The 27,216-nt window shown below is 25.4% G+C and overlaps 1 protein-coding gene across 6 annotated transcripts in view; it reads right to left on the bottom strand.

The window, feature by feature from the left end:
- Nucleotides 1–27,216, bottom strand: part of LOC100202002 (probable voltage-dependent N-type calcium channel subunit alpha-1B) — a 109,667-nt gene that overhangs the window by 48,912 nt on the left and 33,539 nt on the right. For all 6 annotated transcript variants that reach the window (XM_065799732.1, XM_065799733.1, XM_065799734.1 and 3 more), the window contains 12 exons: nt 26,163–26,320; nt 25,936–26,048; nt 23,835–23,944; nt 23,484–23,615; nt 12,261–12,324; nt 5,457–5,580; nt 3,919–4,084; nt 2,567–2,597; nt 2,097–2,145; nt 1,912–2,002; nt 734–863; nt 531–590 (listed from right to left, as the gene is read on the bottom strand). In XM_065799732.1, the coding sequence (XP_065655804.1) occupies nt 531–590; nt 734–863; nt 1,912–2,002; nt 2,097–2,145; nt 2,567–2,597; nt 3,919–4,084; nt 5,457–5,580; nt 12,261–12,324; nt 23,484–23,615; nt 23,835–23,944; nt 25,936–26,048; nt 26,163–26,320 (1,228 nt within the window). The remainder of the gene's footprint in view (nt 1–530; nt 591–733; nt 864–1,911; nt 2,003–2,096; nt 2,146–2,566; nt 2,598–3,918; nt 4,085–5,456; nt 5,581–12,260; nt 12,325–23,483; nt 23,616–23,834; nt 23,945–25,935; nt 26,049–26,162; nt 26,321–27,216) is intronic.

Below are 27,216 nucleotides of genomic sequence, written 5' to 3'. Positions count from 1 at the left end.
AAGATGATGATGATGTTGATAATAATGATCGTTGTCATCATAATCATCATCATCATTATTATTATTACACATAATTATCTCACATCATCATCATCAACATCAAATAATGTTGATTATAACAATTGCACCTGTCATTTTGAAAAAGGGTACAACTTATTCAAAATGCTTTCCAAAATCAACAGAGAAATTAATTTTTAATACAAAATTTTTATAGTATTAAATAAAAGATAAATAACATAACTTTTGTAAGTTTTACAAATCATATTAATCAATAAACAATCATATTAATCAATAACTGTAAAAAAATCAATAACTGTGAAAAATCAATAACTGTGAAAAATTTTGTTCTTTTTGAAATGACATGTTCAATTGCTCTGCGCATTGTTTTTTTGTGATTAATGCATAAGGAGCAACAATCCCCTTGCACTTTAACAATATATGAGCCATGTGGCTTATATTTAAAAAATTTTAAAAAAGTACTGAAAAATTAAATAAAAATTTAAAAAACATTTGTTTTGTAAGCTTTATACCTTTAAAAGAGCTTCTAACGTAAATATGCTTGTAAAACCATAGTCAATATAACCAAGAATCTTCATTTAAACAAAATATAATTTTTTATACAAGTAAAAAATATTTTTATAAACAATATATTATGACTATCAATTGAAATACAACTAATAATTGACATAAAGTTCTAAATAAAACTTACTTAATATGTTAAATAGAAACTTACAATATTAATAGGAGCGTTTGGATCTGTAACATCTTCACAAGCTAATGAAGCACTGCTTATAATAATCAGTGCAAAAATAGCATTTTCAAACATTTGCGATGATATCAATCTATGAATTGCTTTTCTCATCCTTAGAAAGAGAAAATCATATTTAGTTGAAATTGTTAAAAATAGTTAAAAATGTAAAAATTAAAAAAAAAAAAAAGTTCAAAGTAAATCATTTTCAAATGTCAACTTAAAGCATTAAATAATGAAGGAAATAAAAACTATTTAATGCCTATTATTAAAATCTTTTGTAAAAAAATGATCATTTAAAAAACTGAATAGTTAAAATGAAAGAAAACAGCATAGTTAACATAATTAACTGTTTAAAAAAACAACACTTTTTTTTTTTCAAACACCTAAATTGGAAACAAACTATTACTTAATTTCAAAATAATTAATGATTTTTTTTTTTGAGATACGGCAATTTCAAAGTGGCTAATATTTAACACATTATTGTTTAAATAAAAGAATAATATTAAAATTAACAAATTAAATTATATAAATTCTATGTTTTAATAAAAATAAGTTACAATAAGTTGTAATAAAGACTTGTAAAAAATAAATATAAAGATGCTCATTGTGAAACCTTTTACAACTATTTAAAATTGCAAAGGAACCAAAAAAAATTTTCAATTACATAAAATTATGAAGGACACTGGAAAATTTTTACATTATATAAAATCATAAAGAATATTTTAAAATCTTACTTTTTGCATTGTATAAAATTATGAAGGATATCAGAAATTACACAAATAATCAAGAACTATTTAAAATACAAGCAACTATACAAAACACAGAAAAAATTTAAAACTTCAAAAACTATACAAAAAAACAACAAGTATACAAGAAAAACACATGATTATAAAAAAAATACCTACAGACAGTTAAAATTAATTCTAATTTTTGTATTAAAAAAAAAAAATAATTTTAGGAGTAGTTTCTTTTTGTGTTATTTTTTTAATTTATACAAAAAATTTTTTTTTACATGTTGCCTCCAATGGTTGCGGATAAAGTAAATCGTAAAATGGTTGAGATATGTAAATCTGTATTATCTCTATGGGTTTGGCTTGGAGGATGATAGTCTGTATTTGAAAAAAATATATATAATTTTTTGATTTTATTTACAAACTTACGGGTTTGTTGGAGCAAAAATAAAAAATGTATTCTGTTGAAGTATTTGTGGCTGTGAAGTGATCTTTTCATCGCCCACCTCTGTAGTACAGACTGAAAAAGTATTTTTCCCTCTATATTATATATATATAACTTTTTGTCAAATAAATATAGAAAACTGTTATTTTAGTTTTATAATAAAACCAACCATTTTTTGGAGATGCAAACTCATCCATGTTGTTCTCTGTATCTTCAAACTACCATTAGAATAATTTATTTTTATATCAAATTCATAAAATGTATATTGTATGCAGTATTTGATATATGTGTGTGTGTGTGTATATATATATATATATATATATATATATATATATATATATATATATATATATATATATATATATATATATATATATATATATATATATATATATATATATATATAAAACTTCAGAAAGAGAAGTTGTTGAAAAAAAAAAATTTAAAAAGTTAAACTTCAGTTTTTTGAATACAAACAAAATATCGCAGAACCTAAGCTCTAAACAGAAACCTCTCTTTAGAGGCTTCTGTTGTTTAGAGTTCATTTTTGAGTTTTTTTAACTATGCTTTAAAAACTATTATTTTTTTTTTTATTAATTAAAAAAATTATAGAAAAAATTCATTGAAAAAAAAACTTACTGTTTCCTCAGCCTCTTCTTCGTTGTCTTTACTAAGCATAAAATTTATTTAATTTTTAAGAGACAATTTAAAAAAAAATATATTTTTTGTTATATATAAAACTAAACTTTTTTGTTAAACAAATTTCTAAACTTTTATAAAAATCTGTTTAAATTGAAGACTTGATTCAAGAATTCAAAAGCGCAAATATTTTGCAAAAACTTCATAGCATTTTTACTCAAAATATTTGATTAAAAAAAGTCTGAGAAAAGAAGTTTAACAAAATTTTTAAACATACAAAAAAATAACTTTAAACAACAAAACATTTTTAAAAAGGATTTGCTTAAGGACACACTATCAAACTACTATACATGACAAAAAAAGATTTAGTTGTAATAATACAACGATACAATTGTAAAAGCACAGGCAAGTAATTATGGTGTGTAGCCAGGGGCTATTTTAGGGAAAAATAATTTGCGCAGCAATACCCTCTATGCAAGCACCTGCTGTAAAGAAATTTCGCAGAAACATTGCCTTATATAGCCATTTTTTTTCAAAAAATAACAATATTTGCCGTAAAAAACAAACTATATGCTTTTGAAAAAGGGACTAGCCCCTGGTAGCAGTATAATAATAAAAAAAATTCAAAATCAAACTTCTTAAGTAAAAAAAGAAAAAATCAACTAATAATAGTATTGTAACTATGAAACATTAAAAGATAATAATGGTTTATAAATAATAATAGTATTATAACTATGAAACATTAAAAGATAATAATGGTTTATAAATAATAATAGTATTATAACTATAAAACATTAGAAGATAATAATGGTTTATAAATAATAATAGTATTATAACTATAAAACATTAGAAGATAATAATGGTTTATAAATAATAATAGTATTATAAATATAAAACATTAGAAGATAATAATGGTTTATAAATAATAATAGTATTATAACTATGAAACATTAGAAGATAATAATGGTTTATAAATAATAATAGTATTATAACTATAAAACATTAGAAGATAATAATGGTTTATAAATAATAATAGTATTATAACTATAAAACATTAGAAGATAATAATGGTTTATAAATAATAATAGTATTATAACTATGAAACATTAGAAGATAATAATGGTTTATAAATAATAATAGTATTATAACTATAAAACATTAGAAGATAATAATGGTTTATAAATAATAATAGTATTATAACTATAAAACATTAGAAGATAATAATGGTTTATAAATAATAATAGTATTATAACTATGAAACATTAGAAGATAATAATGATTTATAAAAACTAGTTTTAACTTTTATAACTATTCATAGCTAAAACAAATAATTTAATTTATTTTATATTTACTTTCCATCTGTTGGAGTTAAATTTTTATCATTTGGAGCAAATTTATCACGAACTTCTTTTAATTTCTCTTCTCGATTTAACTCCTCCTGTACAATATCTACTTTTTCATCAGCTGTTAATGAAATGTTGTCCACAGCAATAGCCAAAAATACATTAACAATAACAACTGTTATAGTTTTACAGTAAAGGATGAAATAACTTTTATAAAGTATAAGTTGAACAATTACACTTTATACAAATGTTAAAAACATAGTTATAAATAAATATCATTATGCTGGATAATAAAATATAATAAAGTATAAATAGAAATATATTCTAATTAAATGAGAAGGTAATTGCTTTTTCTTTCACATATTAGAGTTTTTTACTTTTTTTCTTGGCACTTTAAACTTTTTTATACTTTTTAATATACAATTAAATTTAACTTCAAACAACTTTGTTTAGTTTATACGGGAAATTGGGGCACATTGAAATGGATTTCTTTATTTTCTAAATTGAGCAGAAGTTAAAATATGTATTTTATTCTTTCCAAGGCGAAATGATTGAGATATATGTCCTTCATGATAAGAAATCACTGAAACCAAAATATTTATTATCTAACAGCAGCTCACAGAAAAATTTAAAGTGAGTTGTGTTACATGATTCACTGTGCCCTAATACTGGGGCACAGCGAATAAATGAACACAGCCATGAATTAATAATACTGAATAAAGGCATAGTCAAATAACAAAAGGCTGAGGGAGTTAAGACACTGTACACTATACTTTTGGCATACTTTTATCAATTAAATTAGTATACAATCGAAATAAGAGATAATTGAAAATTGAGAATAAAAAAAAAGAATTTTGATGATAAAAAAACTTATATAAATATTAAAAAATTAAAAACTTATCAAAATATTATTATTTATAACTTGAAACTAATAAATTCATTTTCATGTAGTTTGTTTGTTAAAAATGCATCAACCTATTCAATGTACCTCGATTCAATGTGCACCATCATAACAAATTAAGTTTAAGTCTAATCTTGGGACATGAGTGCAGTTAAAGGAGAAGTAAAAAGACTAAAAAGAAGCATAAATATCAATAATCAGAATGAAAAACTTAACTTTAAAAACTATTTCAACCATGATCTCCATAAAAAACATGAGGAAGGAAAGAAAATTTACTTTAGTTAGCTAAAATCAAAAATTACCTACCAAAAACCGGTAGTCAAAAATTATGTGAAAACAACTATGAATAAAGATAGCTGATATATGAGCACATAAAATAATTACATTATCAAGTAAATAATTACATTATTAATTACAAGATAAGCAAAATTCTAATCTTTGAGAAAATGCTTCTTATTTACTGTGCCCCTTGATCCACTGTGTTCCTTTTTATACTTGCTTGTGCAACTATATAACATTTAATTAGTTTTTACCTATGGGAATCTCTTTTTATACTTGCTTGTGGGCTATATAACTTTGTTTAGTTTATAATTTTCTTTTTTAAAAAATATATTTCAAATATTAAAACATAAAACTTAAAAGATACAATTTCCTAAAACAAGGATTAAAATATAATATATTGACACTGCAACTCCGATTGCATTTAATGCTCCTCCATATGCATTTATTCCTTCATGTAAAAGCATAAACCAATCTGCACCTGTTACAATCTGTAACAAAAAAATTAAATATATTAACATTTATATGTGTGTGTGTATATATATATATATATATATATATATATATATATATATATATATATATATATATATATATATATATATATATATATATATATATATATATATATAAATATATTAACATTAATATGTGTGTGTATATATATATATATATATATTATATATATATATATATATATATATATATATATATATATATGTATATATATATATATATACATATATATATATATATGCATATATAATATATCTATCTACTTATCTAACAATCTATATTTATATATATATATATTTACATACAAATATGCATATATATATCATACATATATATATCATACATATATATATACATACATATATATATCATACATATATATGTATATACATATATATACATATATATATCATATATTTATATATATATATATATATATATATATATATATATATATATATATATATATATATATATATATATATATATATATATATATATATAGATAGATAGATAGATAGATAGATAGATAGATAGATAGATAGATAGATCATATATGACAGATCAGCATCAAATATGAAACAAAGGTTTAACCATAAAATATAGAAATAAGGTTGGCGATTTTTTGCCTACCTCAAATATTACTAGGTCAACATGTATATATATATATATATATATATATATATATATATATATATATATATATATATATATATATATATATATACACATGTGCAAGTTAGTTGGTATTTATCTTCTCATCCAGATTATGCAATTTTATAAAAAATCTGATTTTGGATTATATAGAGACGATGGCTTAGCCGTGTTTAAAAACGCAAGCAGTGGAAAAATGGAAAAAATTAAGAAGTATTTTACTAAAATATTTAAACAAAACAATCTCTGTATTTCCATTCAACTTAATATGAAAATTGTTAACTACCTTGATGTTACATTTAATCTTAATAAGTTCACTTTTCAACCTTACCATAAACTTGATAGTATGTTAAGTTATATCTATGCTAGTTCCAACCATCCACCAAGCATTTTAAAAAAATTACCAACCTCAATTGAACATAGATTATCTTCCAATTCTTCAAGCAAAAAAGTTTTCCAAAAGACTGTTCCTATTTATAAAGACGCATTAGAAAAGTCTGGATTTCACACCAATCTCCAATATCATTCAAACCTAAATCCTTCTAATACTAATAATACTAATAAATGAAAAAGAAATATTAGATGGTTTAATTCTTTTTACATTAAAAATGTGGTAACAAAAATTGGACACCTTTTCTTAAACTTAGTTGATTTTCATTTTCCATTACATCATAAGCTCCATAAAATTTTCAACAGAAACACAATAAAAATTAGTGACAGCTGCATGGCAAATATTCAATCAATTATTAATTCACACAACTAACAAATTTTGCGCAACAAACTTACCGCTAATGATATAAATTGCAACTGCATTAAGAAAACCATATGCCCATTAAATAACCAATGTCTATCAAAAAATGTTGTATATAAAGCCACTTTAGCATAAACTAATCCCAGTCTTACGGAAAAATCTTACATCGGTATTAGCAAAAACCCATTCAAGCTCAGGTTTGCAAACCACTTTAAATCCTTTAATGCAACCACGTATAGGAATGATACAGAACTTTCCAAGGAAATCTGGAAACATAAAGACGCAGGAAACATATCTATAATTAAGTGGAACATAATTAAAAGATGCTAATCTTATAACCCATTTACAAAAAAGTGCAATCAATCAAAATTATTTTATTATGACTTTTGATGGTCAACTACTACTTAACAAAAAAAGTGAATTGGTTTCTGCTTGTAGGTATAGAAAAAATTTTTTACTTTCTAACTTCGATTCCAGCTATTAGCAAATATCAGATCATGTATACTTGAGGTAATGATGCAACACTAAACTTGTATTTTTTATAACGGGTTTTATTTTATATTTGAATAATATGGCTGATGATTGCCGAATGGCATGGAACTTTAAGTTCCATTATAAAATTGTGTTTTTTCATTTAAATTATTTTAATATAATTTGATCTATTTTTTTTAAAAAAGATATTGATTACTCTTAAACAGAAGAGAGTTGTATTTCAGCAGTATACAACATTTATCAATAAATATATATATATATATATATATGAATATATATATATATGAATATATATATATATATACATTTATATATATATATATATATATATATATATATATATATATATATATATATATATATATATATATATATATATATGTATATATATATATATATATATATATATATATATAGATAGATAGATAGATAGATAGATAGATAGATAGATATATATAGAGAGATAGAAAGATAGATATAGATTTTTTAGCCCTTGAAATAAGGGTCAGCATTCAGCAATGCCAACCTAACTGCCAACCTAGTAATGTTTAAGGTTAGCAAAAAACCGCCGATCTTATTTTATGTTTTATGGTCAAACCTTTGTTTCACATTTTTTCTGCTGATCTGATACCGACCTCACACAGATTAAAGTCTGCAAATTATTGCTAACCTTACTTTTTCTAACTTCGAGGGCTGTATATTATATAAAAATTGCCGACTTTGTTTCTATGTTTGATGGTAAAACTTTTGTATCAATTTTTTTTTGCTGACCTATAAAAAATTGAGGTCTGCAAATTGTTACCGACCTCAATTTTACTAATTCAAAGAGTTGTATATATATATATATATATATATATATATATATATATATGTATATATATATATATATATATATATATATATATATATATATATATATATATATATATATATATGTATGTATTTTAATAAACAAGACAACCTTTTTAATTAATAAAACCATTTTATTTTTAATTCTAAACACTACATGTTTCGATTATCAATAGTCATCTTCAGTTGAAGTTTAATTTTTAAATTTGTTTAAATACCTATATAGGTGATTTTTTCAAAACCAATACAAAATGTAATTATTTGTGTACAAACTATTTATTTACAAAAATTACAAAAATACAACAAAATCTATTATAAGAATAACAAGTCATACTAAAAAACAAATAGAAAGTTCCGTTTGAGATTCAGCATCTAATAAGTTCGAATTAAAACTTAAAGAAAGCATGTTTATTGAATGGTTAAAACCTGGTATAAACAAACAGGTCAACCATGTCCAATTGACACTTTCTGTTTAGTTATTACTTTCTATGTATTTTTTTCACTTCCTATTTGTTTTTTAGTATGACTTGTTATTCTTATAATAGTTTTTTGTTGAATTTTTGCAATTAAATTAATAGTTTGTACACAGATAATTACATTTTGTATTGGTTTTGAAAAAATCACCTATATAGGTATTTAAACAAATTTAATTAAAAAGTTTGTCTTGTTTATTAAATACTTACATTTTTTGTGCTAAAAAGAAATTTTGGATATATATCTACATATATATATATATATATATATATATATATATATATATATATATATATATATAGAGAGAGAGAGAGAGAGAGAGAGAGAGAGAGAGAGAGAGAGAGAGAGAGATTTATATTAAAGGGGGTTCAAAATTGACTTTTTTTGGATTTTGTGTAGTTTAACCACTTTTTCTTAATTAATTTTTTATGCTGATTTCGAATTACTTAACTCTTTTTTTTCATTATAAATATTTGGCCTTCTACTTCAATTTCAATAAAAGTGGTTTCACAAAACAATCAATTGTTAATTTAAATAAAATCATTTTTATTATTATAGTAGAATCTGTGAAATTTTTTTTTCGCTTTATCAATAAAATACAAAACCATTATGTGTAGTTATAAATACAACAAAAAATTAGATATTATGCATGAAATTACTCCATATAAGGAACAATTTGTAACAATTACTATTGAAAATATGAAATAACTTCATTGCAACCATGGTGCAGTGATTTGAGTTCTTTCTCAGAATCAAGAGGACTGAGATTTAATGTTGGCTCTGACCAGATAAGCAACATTGGTAAGGAAGGGTGTGTAAACTTCCTAGTTAAATTGCTCTTTTATGATGCTTTGTGATAAGTCACTTAGTCCTTCTTGGAGCACCTTAATAACTAAAAAAAAAAAGTCATCGTAGGTGATTGTGGATTGTTGTGAGGACTTTCCAAGTTAAGTAGAAACTTTAAATTATCAGCTTATTCTCCTGTAGAAATAAGACAACATTTTTTTGTGTTTTCATCAATGATTATGTTTTTAAATAAAGTGGACCTTTGCTGCAATGATTTACTATTTATTGATTTGTATATTTATTGATATTTATTGATAATGATTACTAAAATAAAAATCCCATTCATCAATCATTATTTGATTTAACATATTTTTCTGTTTTTCAATATATTTATTGACACCTGATTCGCAAATGGGCTGCCTTGTAATTTCAAACAAGCTAAGATATAATATCTCTTGGATGCTTAATGTAAAGCTTACAGTTCTTTTTTTGTTAACCCACTCTGTCTTAGTTCTTTCTGTCACTAGTTCCAATTGTATTTTATATTTAAAATTTTTTAACAATGAGACACATTTCTCAAAATATTTCTAAATTACATGAATCTTGATTTCACAATGATTTGGGTATTTAACTATATTTCCACGAGGAATTTTTGAAATTGACGGTATTTGCAAAGCCGAATGCAACGCTGATTGCCATGCTGATGCTTAAGTTTAATGTTATTTGAAATTGTTTTATAAAATAAAAAAGCCTGATTAAAAACATAATACATCAGTAATTCCAATATTGTATCTTTTTTCCAAACTCAAAATAATTTTTTCTTTTCTGTTCAAGAAAGCTAAATTTTGCTAAACTATTTTCAAGAATGATATAATCATCCAAGTTTTTAGATGCATATATACAAATTGCTTTGACGTCAATTTTATTTAATGAAAATTTTCAAAACATTTTTTTTTTCGACTTGTTTTTTTCGACTTGTTTTTTTCGACTTCGACTTTTTTTCGACAAAAACAACCCTGAGTAAAGGTAATTTTTGTATAAAACTTGTATATTACTGGGAGGTTTCTAAAGAAGTTTACTAATTTTGATCTATTTTTTTATGTGTTTATGATTTATTAATTTATCAGTTTGTTACTTCTTGTTGCAATATTTTTTATTTTAATCGGTATATAAATTCAGTTTACAAACTTAATAGCAAAATATCTTCTAGTGAAGTAAATCAAAACAAACTTTTGCACTAGACTTATTTTTGTTTAAACACAACTTTTATTCATTTTAATTCAAAAATATTCAATCAAAATTTAACTTGCATAAATTTAACATAAAGTTGCATAACTTTACAAGCAAAGAATATGCTGCAAAGATTTCTAGTTTTGAAGTTTTTTAATATTTTTAAAATGTTAAAAATTGAAGTAGAAGGTCAACAACAAAAAAATAGCAAAAACTGAATTGAACTTTTCTAAAAAAATTAATAAAGAATAACTGGTTAAATAAAAAATATAGAATTTATAGAAAAATATAGAAAGGACCCTCCTTAATTATATGTACATATATACATACATATATATATACATATATATATATATATATATATATATATATATATATATATATATATATATATATATATACAGGGCTCAAAATAGCCGTCGGACATTGTCTGGCACTTGTACAGTAAAAAACGACATCTATACGTCATTTTGTGTGCATTTATTTTATAACTATTTTGGTTATTCCAAAGTTATTATTAAATTCAGTATTGTATATAAACTTCATTTTTAAAAATCATAAATTGAGTACAGATATATTTATGGCCATTGGTCAATTTATGAAAAGTGAAAATATGACAAAACTGCATCCTTATCTCAAATTGACCAATTTTGCACTTAACATAAATTGACCAAAGGCACAGATATGTAAATACATAATATCTATACTTTAAATTCAATCTAAATTTTTAAATTAAATCATTGCTGAATTATTTAATTTAAAAATTTAATGAAGTATGATAATTAATTTTTTTTTAATTTTTTTTTAACATTTTTATACCTTTTTAATCGCCAGGACAGAAAAAACATTTTGCCAAGTGTTTTTACAACAAAATTTTTTTGAGCTGTTTACTTCTGTCAAGATATTTTAACCTTATGACAAATAGTATTATCTAGACTAGAAATCATTTTATAGAATATGGTAAATTGTTGTCTGTAGTAACTGGCAATGCAAGTACTACATCAGTTTAGGAAATAAATGCAGATTTTTCATTAGTTCTTATAAACCTATTAGAACAAATTTTTCTTTTGTAAAATACTTTTTCATACTCACCTTCTTTTAAAATATTTTAAATGCATTCACATTTTTTATGTATTCTTTTTTCTATACTATAAGATTTTTCCTCATATGATAATTTTTATTCTTAAATAATATTAAATTTTGCGATAAGATTTTTTAGACTTTCTTTACTCACTTTTTTATAATTTTATAATTTAAGATGTGTTACCACTTGAACTAAAACTATAATTCAAAACATATTGAAAATTATACATTTTTCAGTCATTTTTAAAATCATTTTTCAAAATATTAACGCTGATAAATGATCTGTTGAAGCCAATCTACATATATTTCTTATAGAAAATGAAAAAAATTTCTTACCTGAAAAACAGATAACATAGCATTAAAAAAGTCATCAAAATTTGAACGTAGATTTGTTTTATACCTATCATAAAAATAAAAAAATAACATTATTAACATTATTACATTAGTAATAAAAAAATAACATTATTAACATTATTACATTAGTAATTAAAAAAAGAAACAGTTAAAGACTGAGTTTTACCACTTTTGCTATGTAACTTATAATCTTCAAATTTATTTTCATCATAACCCTATATCTCAATAATAAGAAATGTATAGATTTTTCAACTACTTGTATATCTTTTAAATTATTTTTACAAACCTCTCTCAAGTTTAACTCCATAAGGCAAACCTTGAGAAACAAGTGGGTTGTACAAATAAAAACAAATTTGATGCTTTTTGCATTTAAAGTTGGCAATACTACTATATTTGTCATTAATAGAATTAATTTAAAATGATCATAATAATATGGAACAAACAGATTTCCCAATCTGTTATTAATAGAATCATCTCAATAATATAGAACAGATTTTAGTTTTGATAGTATTAAACTTTAACCCTTTCATGCCAGAATTTCACTTATATTAATATCTCATTGAAGATAAATCAACAAGCCCTAAAAAGTTAAATGGAACTATTTCAAAATAAAAGACTACTCAAAAGCTACAATCTATAGATATATAAACAGTTACAATCAAAATAAATGATTGTAACTGCTTATCATATCAAAAAAAGAATTAAAAAAATAAAGAGTGAAAACAGTTAGATTGATTAAAATTTTGACTTTAATTAACTATAGGTTACTAATTTTTTGAAGTGCTTAATCATCTAAACAATATGGGAAAAAATTCTAAACTAAAAATAAGTTGGTAAAATATGAATATAATTTATGATAATGTTAACAAAAATTATATTCATATTTTACTTTTATTTTATAAATATTTAATAATAAATTACATATCATATTGTCGGAAAGTTGGAAATGGAAGAAGGTCTACTTTAAATAAATAAAATTACCCCATCAAATTTAAAAAAAATGTTTAACCATGGAAAAGGTGTGTCACTTTCAAGAAATGCTAGAAGGCTTGGTTGTAGCAAAAACATGATTGGAAAAATCTTAAGGCATTTTAAAAAGTCTATTCTTGGTTATAAAAAAACAAAAGCTAGGCAGAGCTCCTGAACAGAGGCTTTGAGGTTAACAAAAATATGGTAGATTTTATTTGAAATAGTGGTAATAATACATATTATTCAATCAATAAATATTATGTTGTTGCAAAATTTGAAAAAAAAGTACTTGTATGGATGGAAATCTTCTCACAAGGAGTCACATCAATTTACATTGTTCTTTCTGGCCAATCAATAAACCAAGAGATCTATTTAAAATAGTGTCTACAAAAGTGCTTGCAACCTTTTAATAATAAATATGATCAAGACAACAAGTACATCTTCAGGATCAATTCAGCAATATCTCACTGTACTAATTAATTAACAAATTGGCTGAAAAAGAAGATACCATTTGTTCAAAACAAGAACAATCCAGAAAACTTGTCAGAAGCTCATGCTATAGAGGATTTTTGGACAATGCTAAAACCAAATATATACAAAGATGAATGGTCTACAAATAATACATTAGGCCTTTAGCATCGAATAAGTTGTGAAATGAAAATGGTGAGAATTAGTTGTAAAATGAAATTAGTTGTGAAATGAAATTAGTAGCTTCGAATTAGTTGTGAAATGAAAAATGGTGAGCACACTTTATTTATCTAAAAACTTTTATTTTGTTTATAAAATTATAAATAATTGATAATTGATATTTATAGGTATTTATAGATCCTCACATAGCCTCTTTTTGATATGAAAATTTTATGTGGCCACTGTTATAGGTATTTCTATAGGTATTTATAGATTATTTTCAATATTTCTTTGTTGCATTTGACAATTTTGGTTGTCTATTGCCACATTAATTATCATTTAATAGTTATCAAAAATTTATTTTTATTTCTTTACAGTTTATACAATAAATCATCGGTCAGGTCAGGTTTATACAATATATATAATATAGTTTATATATACAATATAGTTTATTATACAATATATATAATACAGTTTATATATACAATATAGTTTATACAATAAATCATTGGTCAGGTCAGGTCAGGTTATCCTGCTACTGGTAACATGTAACCCAGTACAATCTGCTTCATGTCCTGCTGCCTTGTAGGATCTGCCCAAGATGAGTATAAAAATACTCATCTTGAGCAGATGTTAAATGCATCCGGCTACTGTCTTGCAGAAGGCCTCCTAGACAAAGACTTAAAGGGTAAGCAGATTATATCTGTAGATCAGCCTCGCATTCCTTCTTCATCTATTAGGCTGGCGCAGATGTATTTTTAATACATTGTTTCCAGTTTAGGATGTTGAATGCTGGATCTTCTTGACTCGATGCATGGGTTTTGCTTGTGTCTCCGTTTTTTATGACTAGACAGCTCATTCTATTATCTTCTAATGAGGGTGCAGCTTTAAAACTCAGTTTTATGGTTCTGAGGCCGGCTGGTAGTCAGGTTTCCCGAACTCTGTGGTAGCTCTCAGAGAGGCTGATTCCATCAACAGCTGAAAAATATCAAAGTATTAACAGTGCCATGTTGGGCATGGATGGTGTTCCTGTTTATACTTTTGGTGTGCATTGCGGAGGCCACATTTGGAGCCCTTTGTTACGGCTTAGGATTTATTAGTAGTAATGAGGCAATTGAGTCATTCCATGTCAACTGGACCAAGGTCCAACATGGACCCCCTCAGATTTTGATGAAACTTAGTAGGTTTATTAATATCAATAAGAAAAGCAATTCCTGAAAATTTCAGCATAAAATCTTTTGTGGTTCATAAGGTACAGTTGTTTGAAATTTCTGATTTTTCCAAAAATAAAAACTTCAGTAGAAAAAACATGTCTTGTTTATACTTTGATGCTCTGTATTTTAAAAACAAAATTTCAGAAAACCTTTTAGTTTTTTTTATTGTTTACAACTCTTGACTTACTTTAATAAAACTTTGACATTGCATTCTCAAATGTCACATTTTTTCCATAATGGCTACCTAAAAAAGCTAAAAAATTGTTTGCAAATATGAAAAGTTGATTTTTGATGAGTCAATATACAAAATCTGCAATTTAAGAAGTGAAAAGACATACTTTGTTAGTTTCTATATATTTTAGGCTTCCAAATTTTTTAAAATTTACTGATAAGATACAAATCACATAAAAAATTATAGACTTCTAAAAATGGCTGCAGCTAAATCTTAGGAAAATGTGCCTCCACTTCAAACCACCGGTAACCAAGGACCAACACTGGTTTTAATAATTTTTTTTTCTTCTAATTTAATAGACTTTATTTTAGTGATTTCAGAAAAAAAAATAGTGGGTACTCATGGGGAAGTTACAAAATCAGGACAATGAAAATTGCCCAAAATGCATTAAAAACAATAAAAACAAAGTTATTGTTGTACTTTAGTTTGTGTTATATATTCTAATACAAAGTATGTATGAATTTAAAAGTATTTTACAATAAGTACTAGAAATAAGTTTTTAATTAAGCTTGAATTAAACTCAGTTTTTAAATAGCCCTAGCTCCTACCTGCCCCCTTCCCTCTATCCTAAGCATTTACTTTTTAACATGCACATTTTTGTCCAGAACTTAGAAAGAAATATGTCTGATGTATGAAGTGTCTATATACACAAACAAAGAATTCAACATACACATTTAAATGCTGTGACATAAAAAACAAGCAAATTATTGAGTTTTCTTTTTATATCTTTATATCTTTTTATATCTTTTTTTTTTATTTACAAATTTTATCAATTTCTATATATTTGTTATGCCAAAACTTATGGAAACCTTAGTTTCAAAACTTGTTTTTAAATAAATCTTTTTAGGTATTAACAAAAAGTAAATGGCAAGTGCATTGCTAGATTTAACTCAATGTTCCATTTGAAAAGCATTAAATTATAGTTGTCATGAAGTAAAATTTACCAAAATCAAAAAAATTAAAGGTTTTGAGGAATTAACAAAAAAAGATCAAGAACTTGTACACTTGCGGAGTAAAGTCAATCATATTCAAACTATTTGTAATCACCATGAAAAGGTCTACTTGGATAGATTTGAGACTTCGTATGATGGAAGCTTTTGTTGCGATCCATTCAACAAACACAAAGTTAAATTAAAAAGTATTTTAAAAAAAATTTGACATATATAAATTATTATTTAATTGATTTTTTAAAAGATAATGGCTCCTTTAATGTTTTATTATTGTGTTACCATTTAGAATCTATCAGAGTAATCAGTTTGGGTGTTGCAAAGGAGTTTGATTTAATACCTGGTCATAAGCTTTGAACAGAATGTCGAAAAATGCTGTATTTAAGAAATAACAAAGGAGATTATGGAAGCGATTCATGTCGACATAAAGATAATGAATTTAATGAGATTAACATTTAAAAAAAAAACTTTGATTCAAGCATTAATAGCCTTGGTTGTTCACCTTTAAAACTAGTAGCTCATAAAGACAGCTATGCAAAAAAAAAAAATGAACAAAATTCATACTGCAACCCAAAAGAAAATAGCAACTGTTTTGGGAGTTTCTCCAGTTTTAATTAAGGATTAATTAAAAACAAAAGTGCTGTGTTACAAAAGTAAACAAGACTTGGATTTATTAATGGAATTAGTTAAAGCAAAATTTGATGTTTCTTCGAAATCAGAAAAACTTAAATTACTGACTTTGGTTCCTGAGAGTTGGGGCATTAATTATGCACAAAACTATTTTTCTGCTTTGCTTAGAATTATAAAAACTGCAAGGAATTTGAAACAAATGCGCGGCATAATGACAGAACCATCTAAAAAAGAAGGAAGATCTATTAGTGATAAAGTATCATATTAAATAAATATTAATATTAATATTAATAATAATATCATATTAAGTAAATATTAGTGATAAAAAATCAAGTTCATGAATTTTACCAATCAGATGAATACTCTCGAATGTGTCCAGGTATAAAACAGTATGTCTCGATCCAAGTTAATGGTAAAAGACAACATTTTCAAAAAAAACTTCTATTAGTTAATATAAAAGAACTTTATTTAGAATTCATTAAAATTTCAGTTGACGTCAAGATTGGGTTTTCTAAGTTTTGTGAACTTAGACCTAAGTGGTGTATTCCTATTGGAGGTGCTTCAGGTCTCCATTCAGTATGTGTTTGTGAGTACCACCAAAATGCAAAACTTTTAGCATTAAAAATACCAGATATTTTAGACTATAAAGACCTCTTGACATTAGTTGCATGTGACTTAACAAATCGAGATTGCATGCTACACAGTTGCGATAACTGCCCACATACCAACACACTTAAAGAGTATCTTACTGCTTTATTTGATAAGCACAGCTTGGAAGAAATCACCTTTAATCAGTGGCAAAAAGCCAACAAAAAACATGATATAGTTACACTAACTCTTCCAGTGGATGATTTTATTGAAAAGCTTGTCAACAAATAGACCAATTAAGAGATCATCATTATATAGCCAAAAATCAAGCAGTATATTTGCAGCATCTAAAAATAACATTACCAAATAATCATATTTTAGTACTACTAGACTTTGCTGAAAATTACAGTTTTTTAATTCAAGATGCAGTACAAGGTTTCCATTGGAACAACAGTCAAGAACATTGCATCCTTTTGTTATTTACTATGTGGAAGAAAATATGATAAAATGTAAAAGTGTTATTTTAGATCATTTGCAACACAATACAAACTCAGTTCATTGTTTTATTTATGAGGTAATAAAACATTTAAGAGAGTTGATGACTTACTTTAACCACTGCATTTATTTTAGTGATGGTGCAGGTTCACAATATAAAAATTATAAAAACATATCTAATTTATGTCACCATGAACTAGATCATAAAGTATCTGCAGAATGGCATTTTTTTGCCACATCACATGGAAAGAGTGCTTGTGATGGTGTTGGGAACTCTGTCAAAAGACTTGTAGCTAGGGCATATATTTTAGGGAATATATTTTCAATACATTTCAAATGATGCAATTGTATTACATTGCATAAAGTTTAAATTAGAAGAACGATATGCTACTTGTTCAACAATTTCAGGAACAAGAAGCCACCATTGTTTTATACAACTATCATTAACTACTTTACAGATGAGACGGGTGTCATTTGATAATATGTATACTAATGTAAATGTTTCTAAAATGCATCATATGGTTCCACTTTCTTCTCTTTCACCAGGAATTAATATAGCATGTGTTTATGATGCAAAATGGTTTTAAGGCAATATTGTGGAAATATCTGAAGAAAATCAAGATGTTCTTATCAACTTCATGAAGCAGTCTATTTTGTTAAACACTTTTACTTGGCCACATAAAGAAGATATTTTCTGGGTTCCAATAACGCACATTTTATGCAAAATTTTATCTTTAAAAGTTCAATCAACAACTGGTAGATGCTATGAACTATCAGCTCAAGAAAAAACTGAAATATTACATTTGTACAATAGTATAAGTAACATAATTAAATAACAATTTTGCAAAATTATTATAAATTAGATTTATTTGTTTTAAACATATTTTTTTATCAAAAATTTATTTGAAAGATGCAATGTTTATTGATTGTTTATTAGATAATATTTTTTATTACATAATCAGCTTGTGCATTGTGTTGACAAATCAAATAACTTATATAAGTTATTATATTAACTTAGTATAAGTTGTAATCTAAATTTGAACATGATAATGAAATAAGTCAAATTAATAGGGAGGGGTGGAATAGTGAGTGTATTGTAAAATATCACAAAATTTATGGCCATGGTATTAAATATTGGGTAAATTAGACTAGAAAGTCTTTTTTTTTATTTTAACCTAATAGGCTACTTATAAGTTTTATTTGTAGTCTTTTTACTGTCTGACATTTAAAACTAAATTTCACAGTTTTTTTATGTGTATGTTTAGTGGTGTGCTTGGGTATTAAGGCACTTCATACATCAGAGATAAAACCAGACACACCGTGTAATGAAAAAAATTTTTCTAAGTTCTGGACAAAAATGTGCATGTTAAAAAGTAAATGCTTAGGATAGGGGGAAGGGGGCAGGTAGGAGCTAGGGCTATTTAAAAACTGAGTTTAATTCAAGCCTAATTAAAAACTTATTTCTAGTACTTATTGTAAAATACTTTTAAATTCATACATACTTTGTATTAGAATATATAACACAAACTAAAGTACAACAATAACTTTGTTTTTATTGTTTTTAATGCATTTTGGGCAATTTTCATTGTCCTGATTTTGTAACTTCCCCATGAGTACCCACTATTTTTTTTTCTGAAATCACTGAAATAAAGTCTATTAAATTAGAAGAAAAAAAAATTATTAAAACCAGTGTTGGTCCTTGGTTACCGGTGGTTTGAAGTGGAGGCACATTTTCCTAAGATTTAGCTGCAGCCATTTTTAGAAGTCTATAATTTTTTATGTGATTTGTATCTTATCAGTAAATTTTAAAAAATTTGGAAGCCTAAAATATATAGAAACTAACAAAGTATGTCTTTTCACTTCTTAAATTGCAGATTTTGTATATTGACTCATCAAAAATCAACTTTTCATATTTGCAAACAATTTTTTAGCTTTTTTAGGTAGCCATTATGGAAAAAATGTGACATTTGAGAATGCAATGTCAAAGTTTTATTAAAGTAAGTCAAGAGTTGTAAACAATAAAAAAAACTAAAAGGTTTTCTGAAATTTTGTTTTTAAAATACAGAGCATCAAAGTATAAACAAGACATGTTTTTTCTACTGAAGTTTTTATTTTTGGAAAAATCAGAAATTTCAAACAACTGTACCTTATGAACCACAAAAGATTTTATGCTGAAATTTTCAGGAATTGCTTTCGTAAAGACTCCAATAGTCGCATGCTTGGCCTGGGCATTTACATTCGTAAGAATTCACCCATTTGTCATGAAACTAGGTTTGAATCCACAGACTATTCTTTCATGTGCTTTCGTTTAGCACCACTTCACTCTATTACCTTTCTCTTTGTTTTATATTGCTCTCCTTCATCTCAAGACTGCACACTTTTTGACGTTATTTCTGATCATTTTGACCAAGCCCACTCTCTCTATATCCATCGGCTAATATAGTTGTTGTTGGTGACTTTAATGCTCACCACTCTGAATGGCTTGGCTCTATTGTCAGTGATTCTGCAAGCATCAAAACCCACAACTTTTGCCTTTCTCAATCCCTAACTCAAATAGTCAACTTTCCAACTTGCTTTCCAGACAACCCGAATCATTTACCTTCTCTACTCGACTTATGTCTTGTTTCTGATCCTAGTCAGTATTCAGTTTCTCCACATTCACCCTTAGGTGCTTCTGATCACAGTTTGATCTCTCTAAAACTAATATCTCATTCTTCTTCATCACCTGAATCCCCCTATTATCGTACCTCTTACAACTACCTTAAAGCTGACTGGGACTCTTTCCGTGATTTTCTTTGTGATGGCCCTTGGGTAGAAATCTTTTGTTTTCCTGTCGACAAATGTGCTTTTTACATAACTTATATTCAGGTTATTCGTGGATTCAGGCTGGCATGGAATCTTTTGTTCCCTCTCAACAATTCTAGGTCAAGCCTCACTCTCCTCCATGGTTTTCCTCACACTGTGCTGTTGCTATTGCCAATCGAAACTGTTACTTCCATATTTATCAGCAAAACAATTCTCCAGAAAACAGACGTCTGTTTATTACTGTTAGAAACCATTGTAAAAAGGTTTTGTCTAACGCCAAAGCCCACTTTCCTCAGGTCATGAATGATAAAGTTTGGCATGCTGGTCTTCTCCACAAGCTTTCTTCTTATGGTGTATCTGGCAACGTCTTTAAGATTATTGAATCCTTCCTTTCCAATCGTAGTATAAAAATTGTCCTCGATGGACAGCACTCTTCTTCTTATTCTGTAACTTCAGGGGTTTCTCAAGGTCCTATTCTTGGCCCTATACTCTTTTTAATTTGCATTAACGATCTTCCAGATATTCTCACATCTAAGGTGGCATTGTTTGCTGATGATACTACCATTTATTCTTGTCGTGATAAGAAGCCAACACTTTCTGATTGCTTGGAGGGGGCATTTGAGCTTAAAAAGGATCTCACTTCTGCTACAGCATGTAGCAGAAGTGACTGGTGAACAGTGGCTGGTGAACTTCAATACAGATAAAACTCAATTTTTTTCAGCCAATCATTATCGCAATAAGTTAGATCTTCCTATATTTATGAACGGTGATGCACTCGATGAGTCATCTACTCTTCATCTTCTAGGATTAACTCTTACTTCCAATCTTTCTTGGAAACCATATATCAAATCAGTTGCAAACTTAGCATCTGCTTAGGTTGCATCTCTTTATCGAGCTCGTCACTTTTTGTTTTCGGATTCTATTCTCTATCTCTATAAATCTCAAATTCGGCCTTGTATGGAATACTGTTGCCATATCTGGGGCGGATCTTATAATGATGCCCTTTCTCTTTTAGACAAGGTGCAAAAACGCATTGTAAACATAGTTAGACCTACCCTTGCAGCCAACCTCCAACCATTATTACATTGTCATAATGTTGCTTCTCTTTCTCTTTTCTACAAATACTATAATGGACACTGCTCTAAAGAGCTAGCGTCTCTTGTGCCATCTACTAAAATTCATTCTTTTGTTACTCGTCATTCAATTAAGTCTCATTCTTTTTCTGTGACTGTTCCTAAGTACTCCAAAAACGCTTATTTGTTTTGTTTTTTCCCTCGAACATCAGCTCTTTGGAATTTGCTTCCTTCATCTTGCTTTCCTGATTTATATAATTTGCAATCCTTTAAGTCGTCCGTCAATCGTTATCTTGCTCTACAATCTTCATCTTTTCTCTTTCAGTAACTTCCAACTTTAATTAGTGGCTGCTTGCAGCCTTGTTGGAAGCAAAGATGTTTAAAAAAAAACAAATTAGTTATTGTGCCATTACTAAATTTAATAAATTTAGTACTGGCACAATAAAAAAAAATTGAGATTTATCTGTATTGAAGTTCACCAGTCACTACTGGCACAATAACTAATCCAACTTTTGCACTGCCTAAATGATTTTCATATTCTGCATATTTTATTCAATGTACATATCAAAAATCTTTTTTTTGATCATACTTATTTAAGTTTACTGGAAAATAGGTAGAACATGCAAGGAGTGCTGCTAGATGGACCGAGTTTGTCCGGCAATCTATCAATTAAAAAAAAAATTTAAGTTTTTTTTACTGGTCTTCTAAATTAATTTATTTTAATAAAACATAAAGTTTACATTTTATGATAAAAATTAAAGACAACAATACAATAGTTTATATATATATATATATATATATATATATATATATATATATATATATATATATATATATATATATAAAGTTTACATTTTATAGTAAAAATTAAAGACAACAATACAATAGTTTATATATATATATATATATATATATATATATATATATATATATATATATAGATATTTATATGTATATATATACACTACTGTTCATAATTATTTGAATGACATTAACTTTTTTTTAAAAATACTATTTTTTATTTAACTATTTTAGGTTGATTTTTGCGCTATTAAATAATTTTTAAGTATTTTGATTAAAATGCAAAAACCATAAGAATAATAAAAATGTGGACCAACGTGTTGAAGTTTTAAGTCTTTGGTTTCAAGATATAATGGTTTGTCTAGAAAAAATAATCATTGAATGTATGATAAAATAATGTGTATTATTGACTGTAAAACATGGTGGATGTAGTAATGCAACCCTCGGAATTAGGAAAAATGAGGTCGGCAAATTATTGCCGACCTCAATCTTTTTGAGGTCATCATCAGGTCGGCAAAACTTATTTGATACAAAGGTCTAACCATAAAACATAGAAATGAAGTTGGCAATTTTTTATCAACCTCAAATACTTTCAGGTCGGCAGTTAGGTCGGCATTGCCAAATGCCGACCGTAATTCCGAGGGTTGGTAATGTATGTACCGTTCTATTTTCAATAATTTTTCAGCACTCTTTTACAATTATGACTTTTATTTTGTATAATTCTATTTTTGTATAAATCTTTAAATATTAAAATAATAACATAAATATTAAAATATGTTATTACAAACCAGCCAATATATCTTTTTACAATTAAAGGTACTTACAGCCCACTAAACAATTGTATGCCAAGCAACCCAAAGATCATAACAAAAAGTAGTAGCAACACCACTAAGCTTATAATTGATATCATACTGTTCAAAATTGAGTTGATTAAATTCTTTAATGAGCTCCATAGTCTATGTTGAAAAAAAAAACTATAAAAGAAAAACGCAAGTATAGCAAAAGATAGCAAAAGAAAATTTGAAAATAAAATAAAATAAAGTTGCAAATAAACCAAAAATTGCTTAACAATTGTTTGATTAATGTTTGTAATTTAATAACAAAACTTGTTTAAACATGTTTTATTTTATTTTAAGCAAAACTAAAAATCAAAACTTCTAGCAAAAAAAAAATACTTTGTAAATTTGATAAGTCTCATTAGTCGAAGCTGTCGCAAAACAGATACGGCCAAATTTATGTTCATAAATTTGTTTAAAAACCAGTTTACTATACCAACCAACACAACCTATTGACAAATCATAAATTAAATAATAATAAATTTAAACTTGTTTTTAGTTTGTCATATAAACCTGGTTGTATCAATAAACCTAAGCAGTCTTTTACTATTTAGAGTAAAAATTAATTATAGTTGAGAACCATCAGAAAAATTAATTATAGTTGAGAACCATCAGAAAAATTAATTATAGTTGAGAACCATCAGAAAAATTAATTATAGTTGAGAACCATCAGAAAAATTAATTATAGTTGAGAACCATCAGAAAAATTAATTATAGTTGAGAACCATCAGAAAAATTAATTATAGTTGAGAACCATCAGAAAAATTAATTATAGTTGAGAACCATCAGAAAAATTAATTATAGTTGAGAACCATCAGAAAAATTAATTATAGTTGAGAACCATCAGAAAAAGTCTCAAAAGAAAAAAAAATTTCAAAACTATTTCAGTTTAAAAATATATTTAAACTGCTAAATTTGTTGAGTTATTACATCATAATATAATTAAGTATAAAAAAGTATAAATGATAAAATATACAAATAATTTTTTTAGATTAAAATTGACTGATAATAAGTTAAAAAACCTAGATAGTACGCAACAACAAAACATACAACAAGAACTAATTACAACAAATACAACAATACAACAATACAATAATTACAACAAATACAACTGCTCCAAATAATTAGAATGTTAAAATGTTCACCAACTTTGTACATATTATAAAATATTGCCCCTAAACTCTTGGATCCCCTGATCCTAGTGTTATGGGGCATGTCAACTATTTCAACAATAGGATTATCGGCTTCATATTTCACATTTAATTCAATGTGCTTCTGAGTTTTTTCTGTCATTGTTATGGTTGTTATGTTTTTTTTATGTTATGTTAATGTGCTTTAGGGATTTTACAGGTTTTAGAAACTCTCAAAAGAAAAAGGGTTATTAACTTTACATGGTCTTAACTTTTAAATACTAAAATGTAATTAAATGAAATTTGTTAATATTAATTTGATATAGTAAAATACTAAATTTCCTTTAAACAAACAATATAATAACTGTGTAAGTTTGTCTTTTTGAGGAAAATAAATTTTTTAAATTAAGGTTTATATAAAACTATTTAAATATTTTTCAAATTTTAAGTTAAATATTAAAGATTGTTCATTTAAAGTTTGGAAAATATTGTTATAAAATTAATAAAAACTTTAAACAAAATATTGGGTTCTCCAGATTTTTTATTGATCATGTAAAACTAATGACCATAGTGACCATAACATTAAGATGTTCCCCAGGTTCGATTTATGGCTATCAATGAATATAAATTTAGTTTAGAATAGTGAAAATATAAAACTCAGTAAATCTATAATAGCTATTTTATATAAGATAGTTTACATGAACTATTTTTAGTTACTATTGAACATAAGATGAACTATTCTTACTAAAACTATTATCATTTACGCTCAAACTTAATAGTTAAAATACATAAAATTAAATGAAAATTTAAACAAAATAACTTCAGATGAGCAAAAAAAAGAAAAGAAAAAATGCATCACATTTTTTAGTGACTGCTAAAATTTTTCAATTTGGTGCTCTAAATATTTCTGAATCTATCTTATTTTTGGTTTAAGCACTCAACAGTGGTGCAGATTTAAAAATTTTATACTTTATTACATCAAAATACTTTGTTTATAAATTTTTAAAGTTGTAATTTTTTTTTTCCTTTGTATTTAAATTGTATTTATTTTGCTTTAAATTGTTAAAAATTAATTAATAAATAAAGAGAGCAGTAATAAAAAAAAAATTTTGAACATCTCTATATTTTCTCTTTATATACCCGATATATTGTCTCTTTCAGAGAAGGGTATATCTGTCAGACACAGTCAAGAGGTTAAGAGCTCCTCCTCTTAATGTATAGAATCAAGGTCAATAATCATCCAAGTAGTTATTAATAAAAAACACAATAATATAGATCAGATTTGACTAATATTTGATATAAAAAGTTACCACAAAATCAAAAATGTTGAACTTTGATTGGAAATACAGACTTGGTCCCAATGCATACAATTTTAAACTTGTTTCCAGAAAAAAGAAAATCAAAAAGAAGTTATCTGTTATATCTAAAACATCCAAAAATAAAACAAAGTTCAAGTAAAATACTTTTAATATTATTAAAAGTGTAAACAATATTTAAAGAAATCTTTTTTCTATAAAAAAAAAAAAAAATTCCAAACTTGTAAGATCATTAATCCATTGTTGTTGTTGGTAGAATTGCATCACGCCAGTAATACTATTTAAAATGACTAACACAATTATGACCCAGTACATAAAGTTAGATAGCATCATTCCTTTTATGTTAGCTCTCAAAGCATTACTTCTAACAACTAAACCACTAAAAAAAACAAAATGGTCAAAATTGCTAATAGAACTATCAAAAATTATTATTGAATATTATATATTATATATTATTATAGTACTAAAACACTACTTTAAAACATCATTAATAATAGTCAAAGAACTTATACATTTAAATAATAAAGTTCACTAGGCAGAAAATTATGTTTATTTTTTGCCAAAATAAATTGCAAGCAGTTACTTTTAATCAAAAATATTTATTTTATCATGTAGAATTTATTACCATCTAATTTAATCTCTTAAAACTGTTTCTGATTTAAACAAAGAATTTCTTTCTTTACAAACATAAACAAAATGTTCAAGCTTTAACTAACAGTGTAATACCTTAATTTAAAATTAAGTACATTTTAACATCAATGAAATTTTCAAAAAAAATAACAATTAAAATACACTGCATTTATTTTGCGGTGATGCATTATGGATGGAATCAGAGTTGCTATTAAACATGTTTCCAAAAAAAAAGGTTTTATCAAACAAGTTTACAATTTTAACAATAAATATATTGGCAACAATTAAAAATGATTTAAAGTTTGTAATTAAATTGCTAAAAAACATTTCTAAGCACCATTACTTTTAAGTCTTGAAATCAAGAAAATATTCCACATAAATAAAAAAGGCTGAATCAGTATAACAAAAGAAGCAAAAAAGAACTTTAAAGAATTTTATATTAAAATCAAAAGCAGAAAAAAAAAAAAAATTTATTTTTAAAAATCATAAGCAAAAAAATTATTTATGTAATAGATGTCCTTCATACATATATAAAGTGAAATAAAGAGAAATTATTTAATATTTTAAATTTAAAACTTTCGATTAAAATTTTAAATCTTTGCAAATCAGACATAAAAAACAACAACACTTTTTCTTTTTTTCAAT

Source organism: Hydra vulgaris, chromosome 06 (assembly GCF_038396675.1).
Source record: "Hydra vulgaris chromosome 06, alternate assembly HydraT2T_AEP".
NCBI lineage: Eukaryota > Metazoa > Cnidaria > Hydrozoa > Anthoathecata > Hydridae > Hydra > Hydra vulgaris.
Note: the sequence above shows the minus strand (reverse complement) of the source record. Positions and strands in the feature narration are given on the sequence as shown.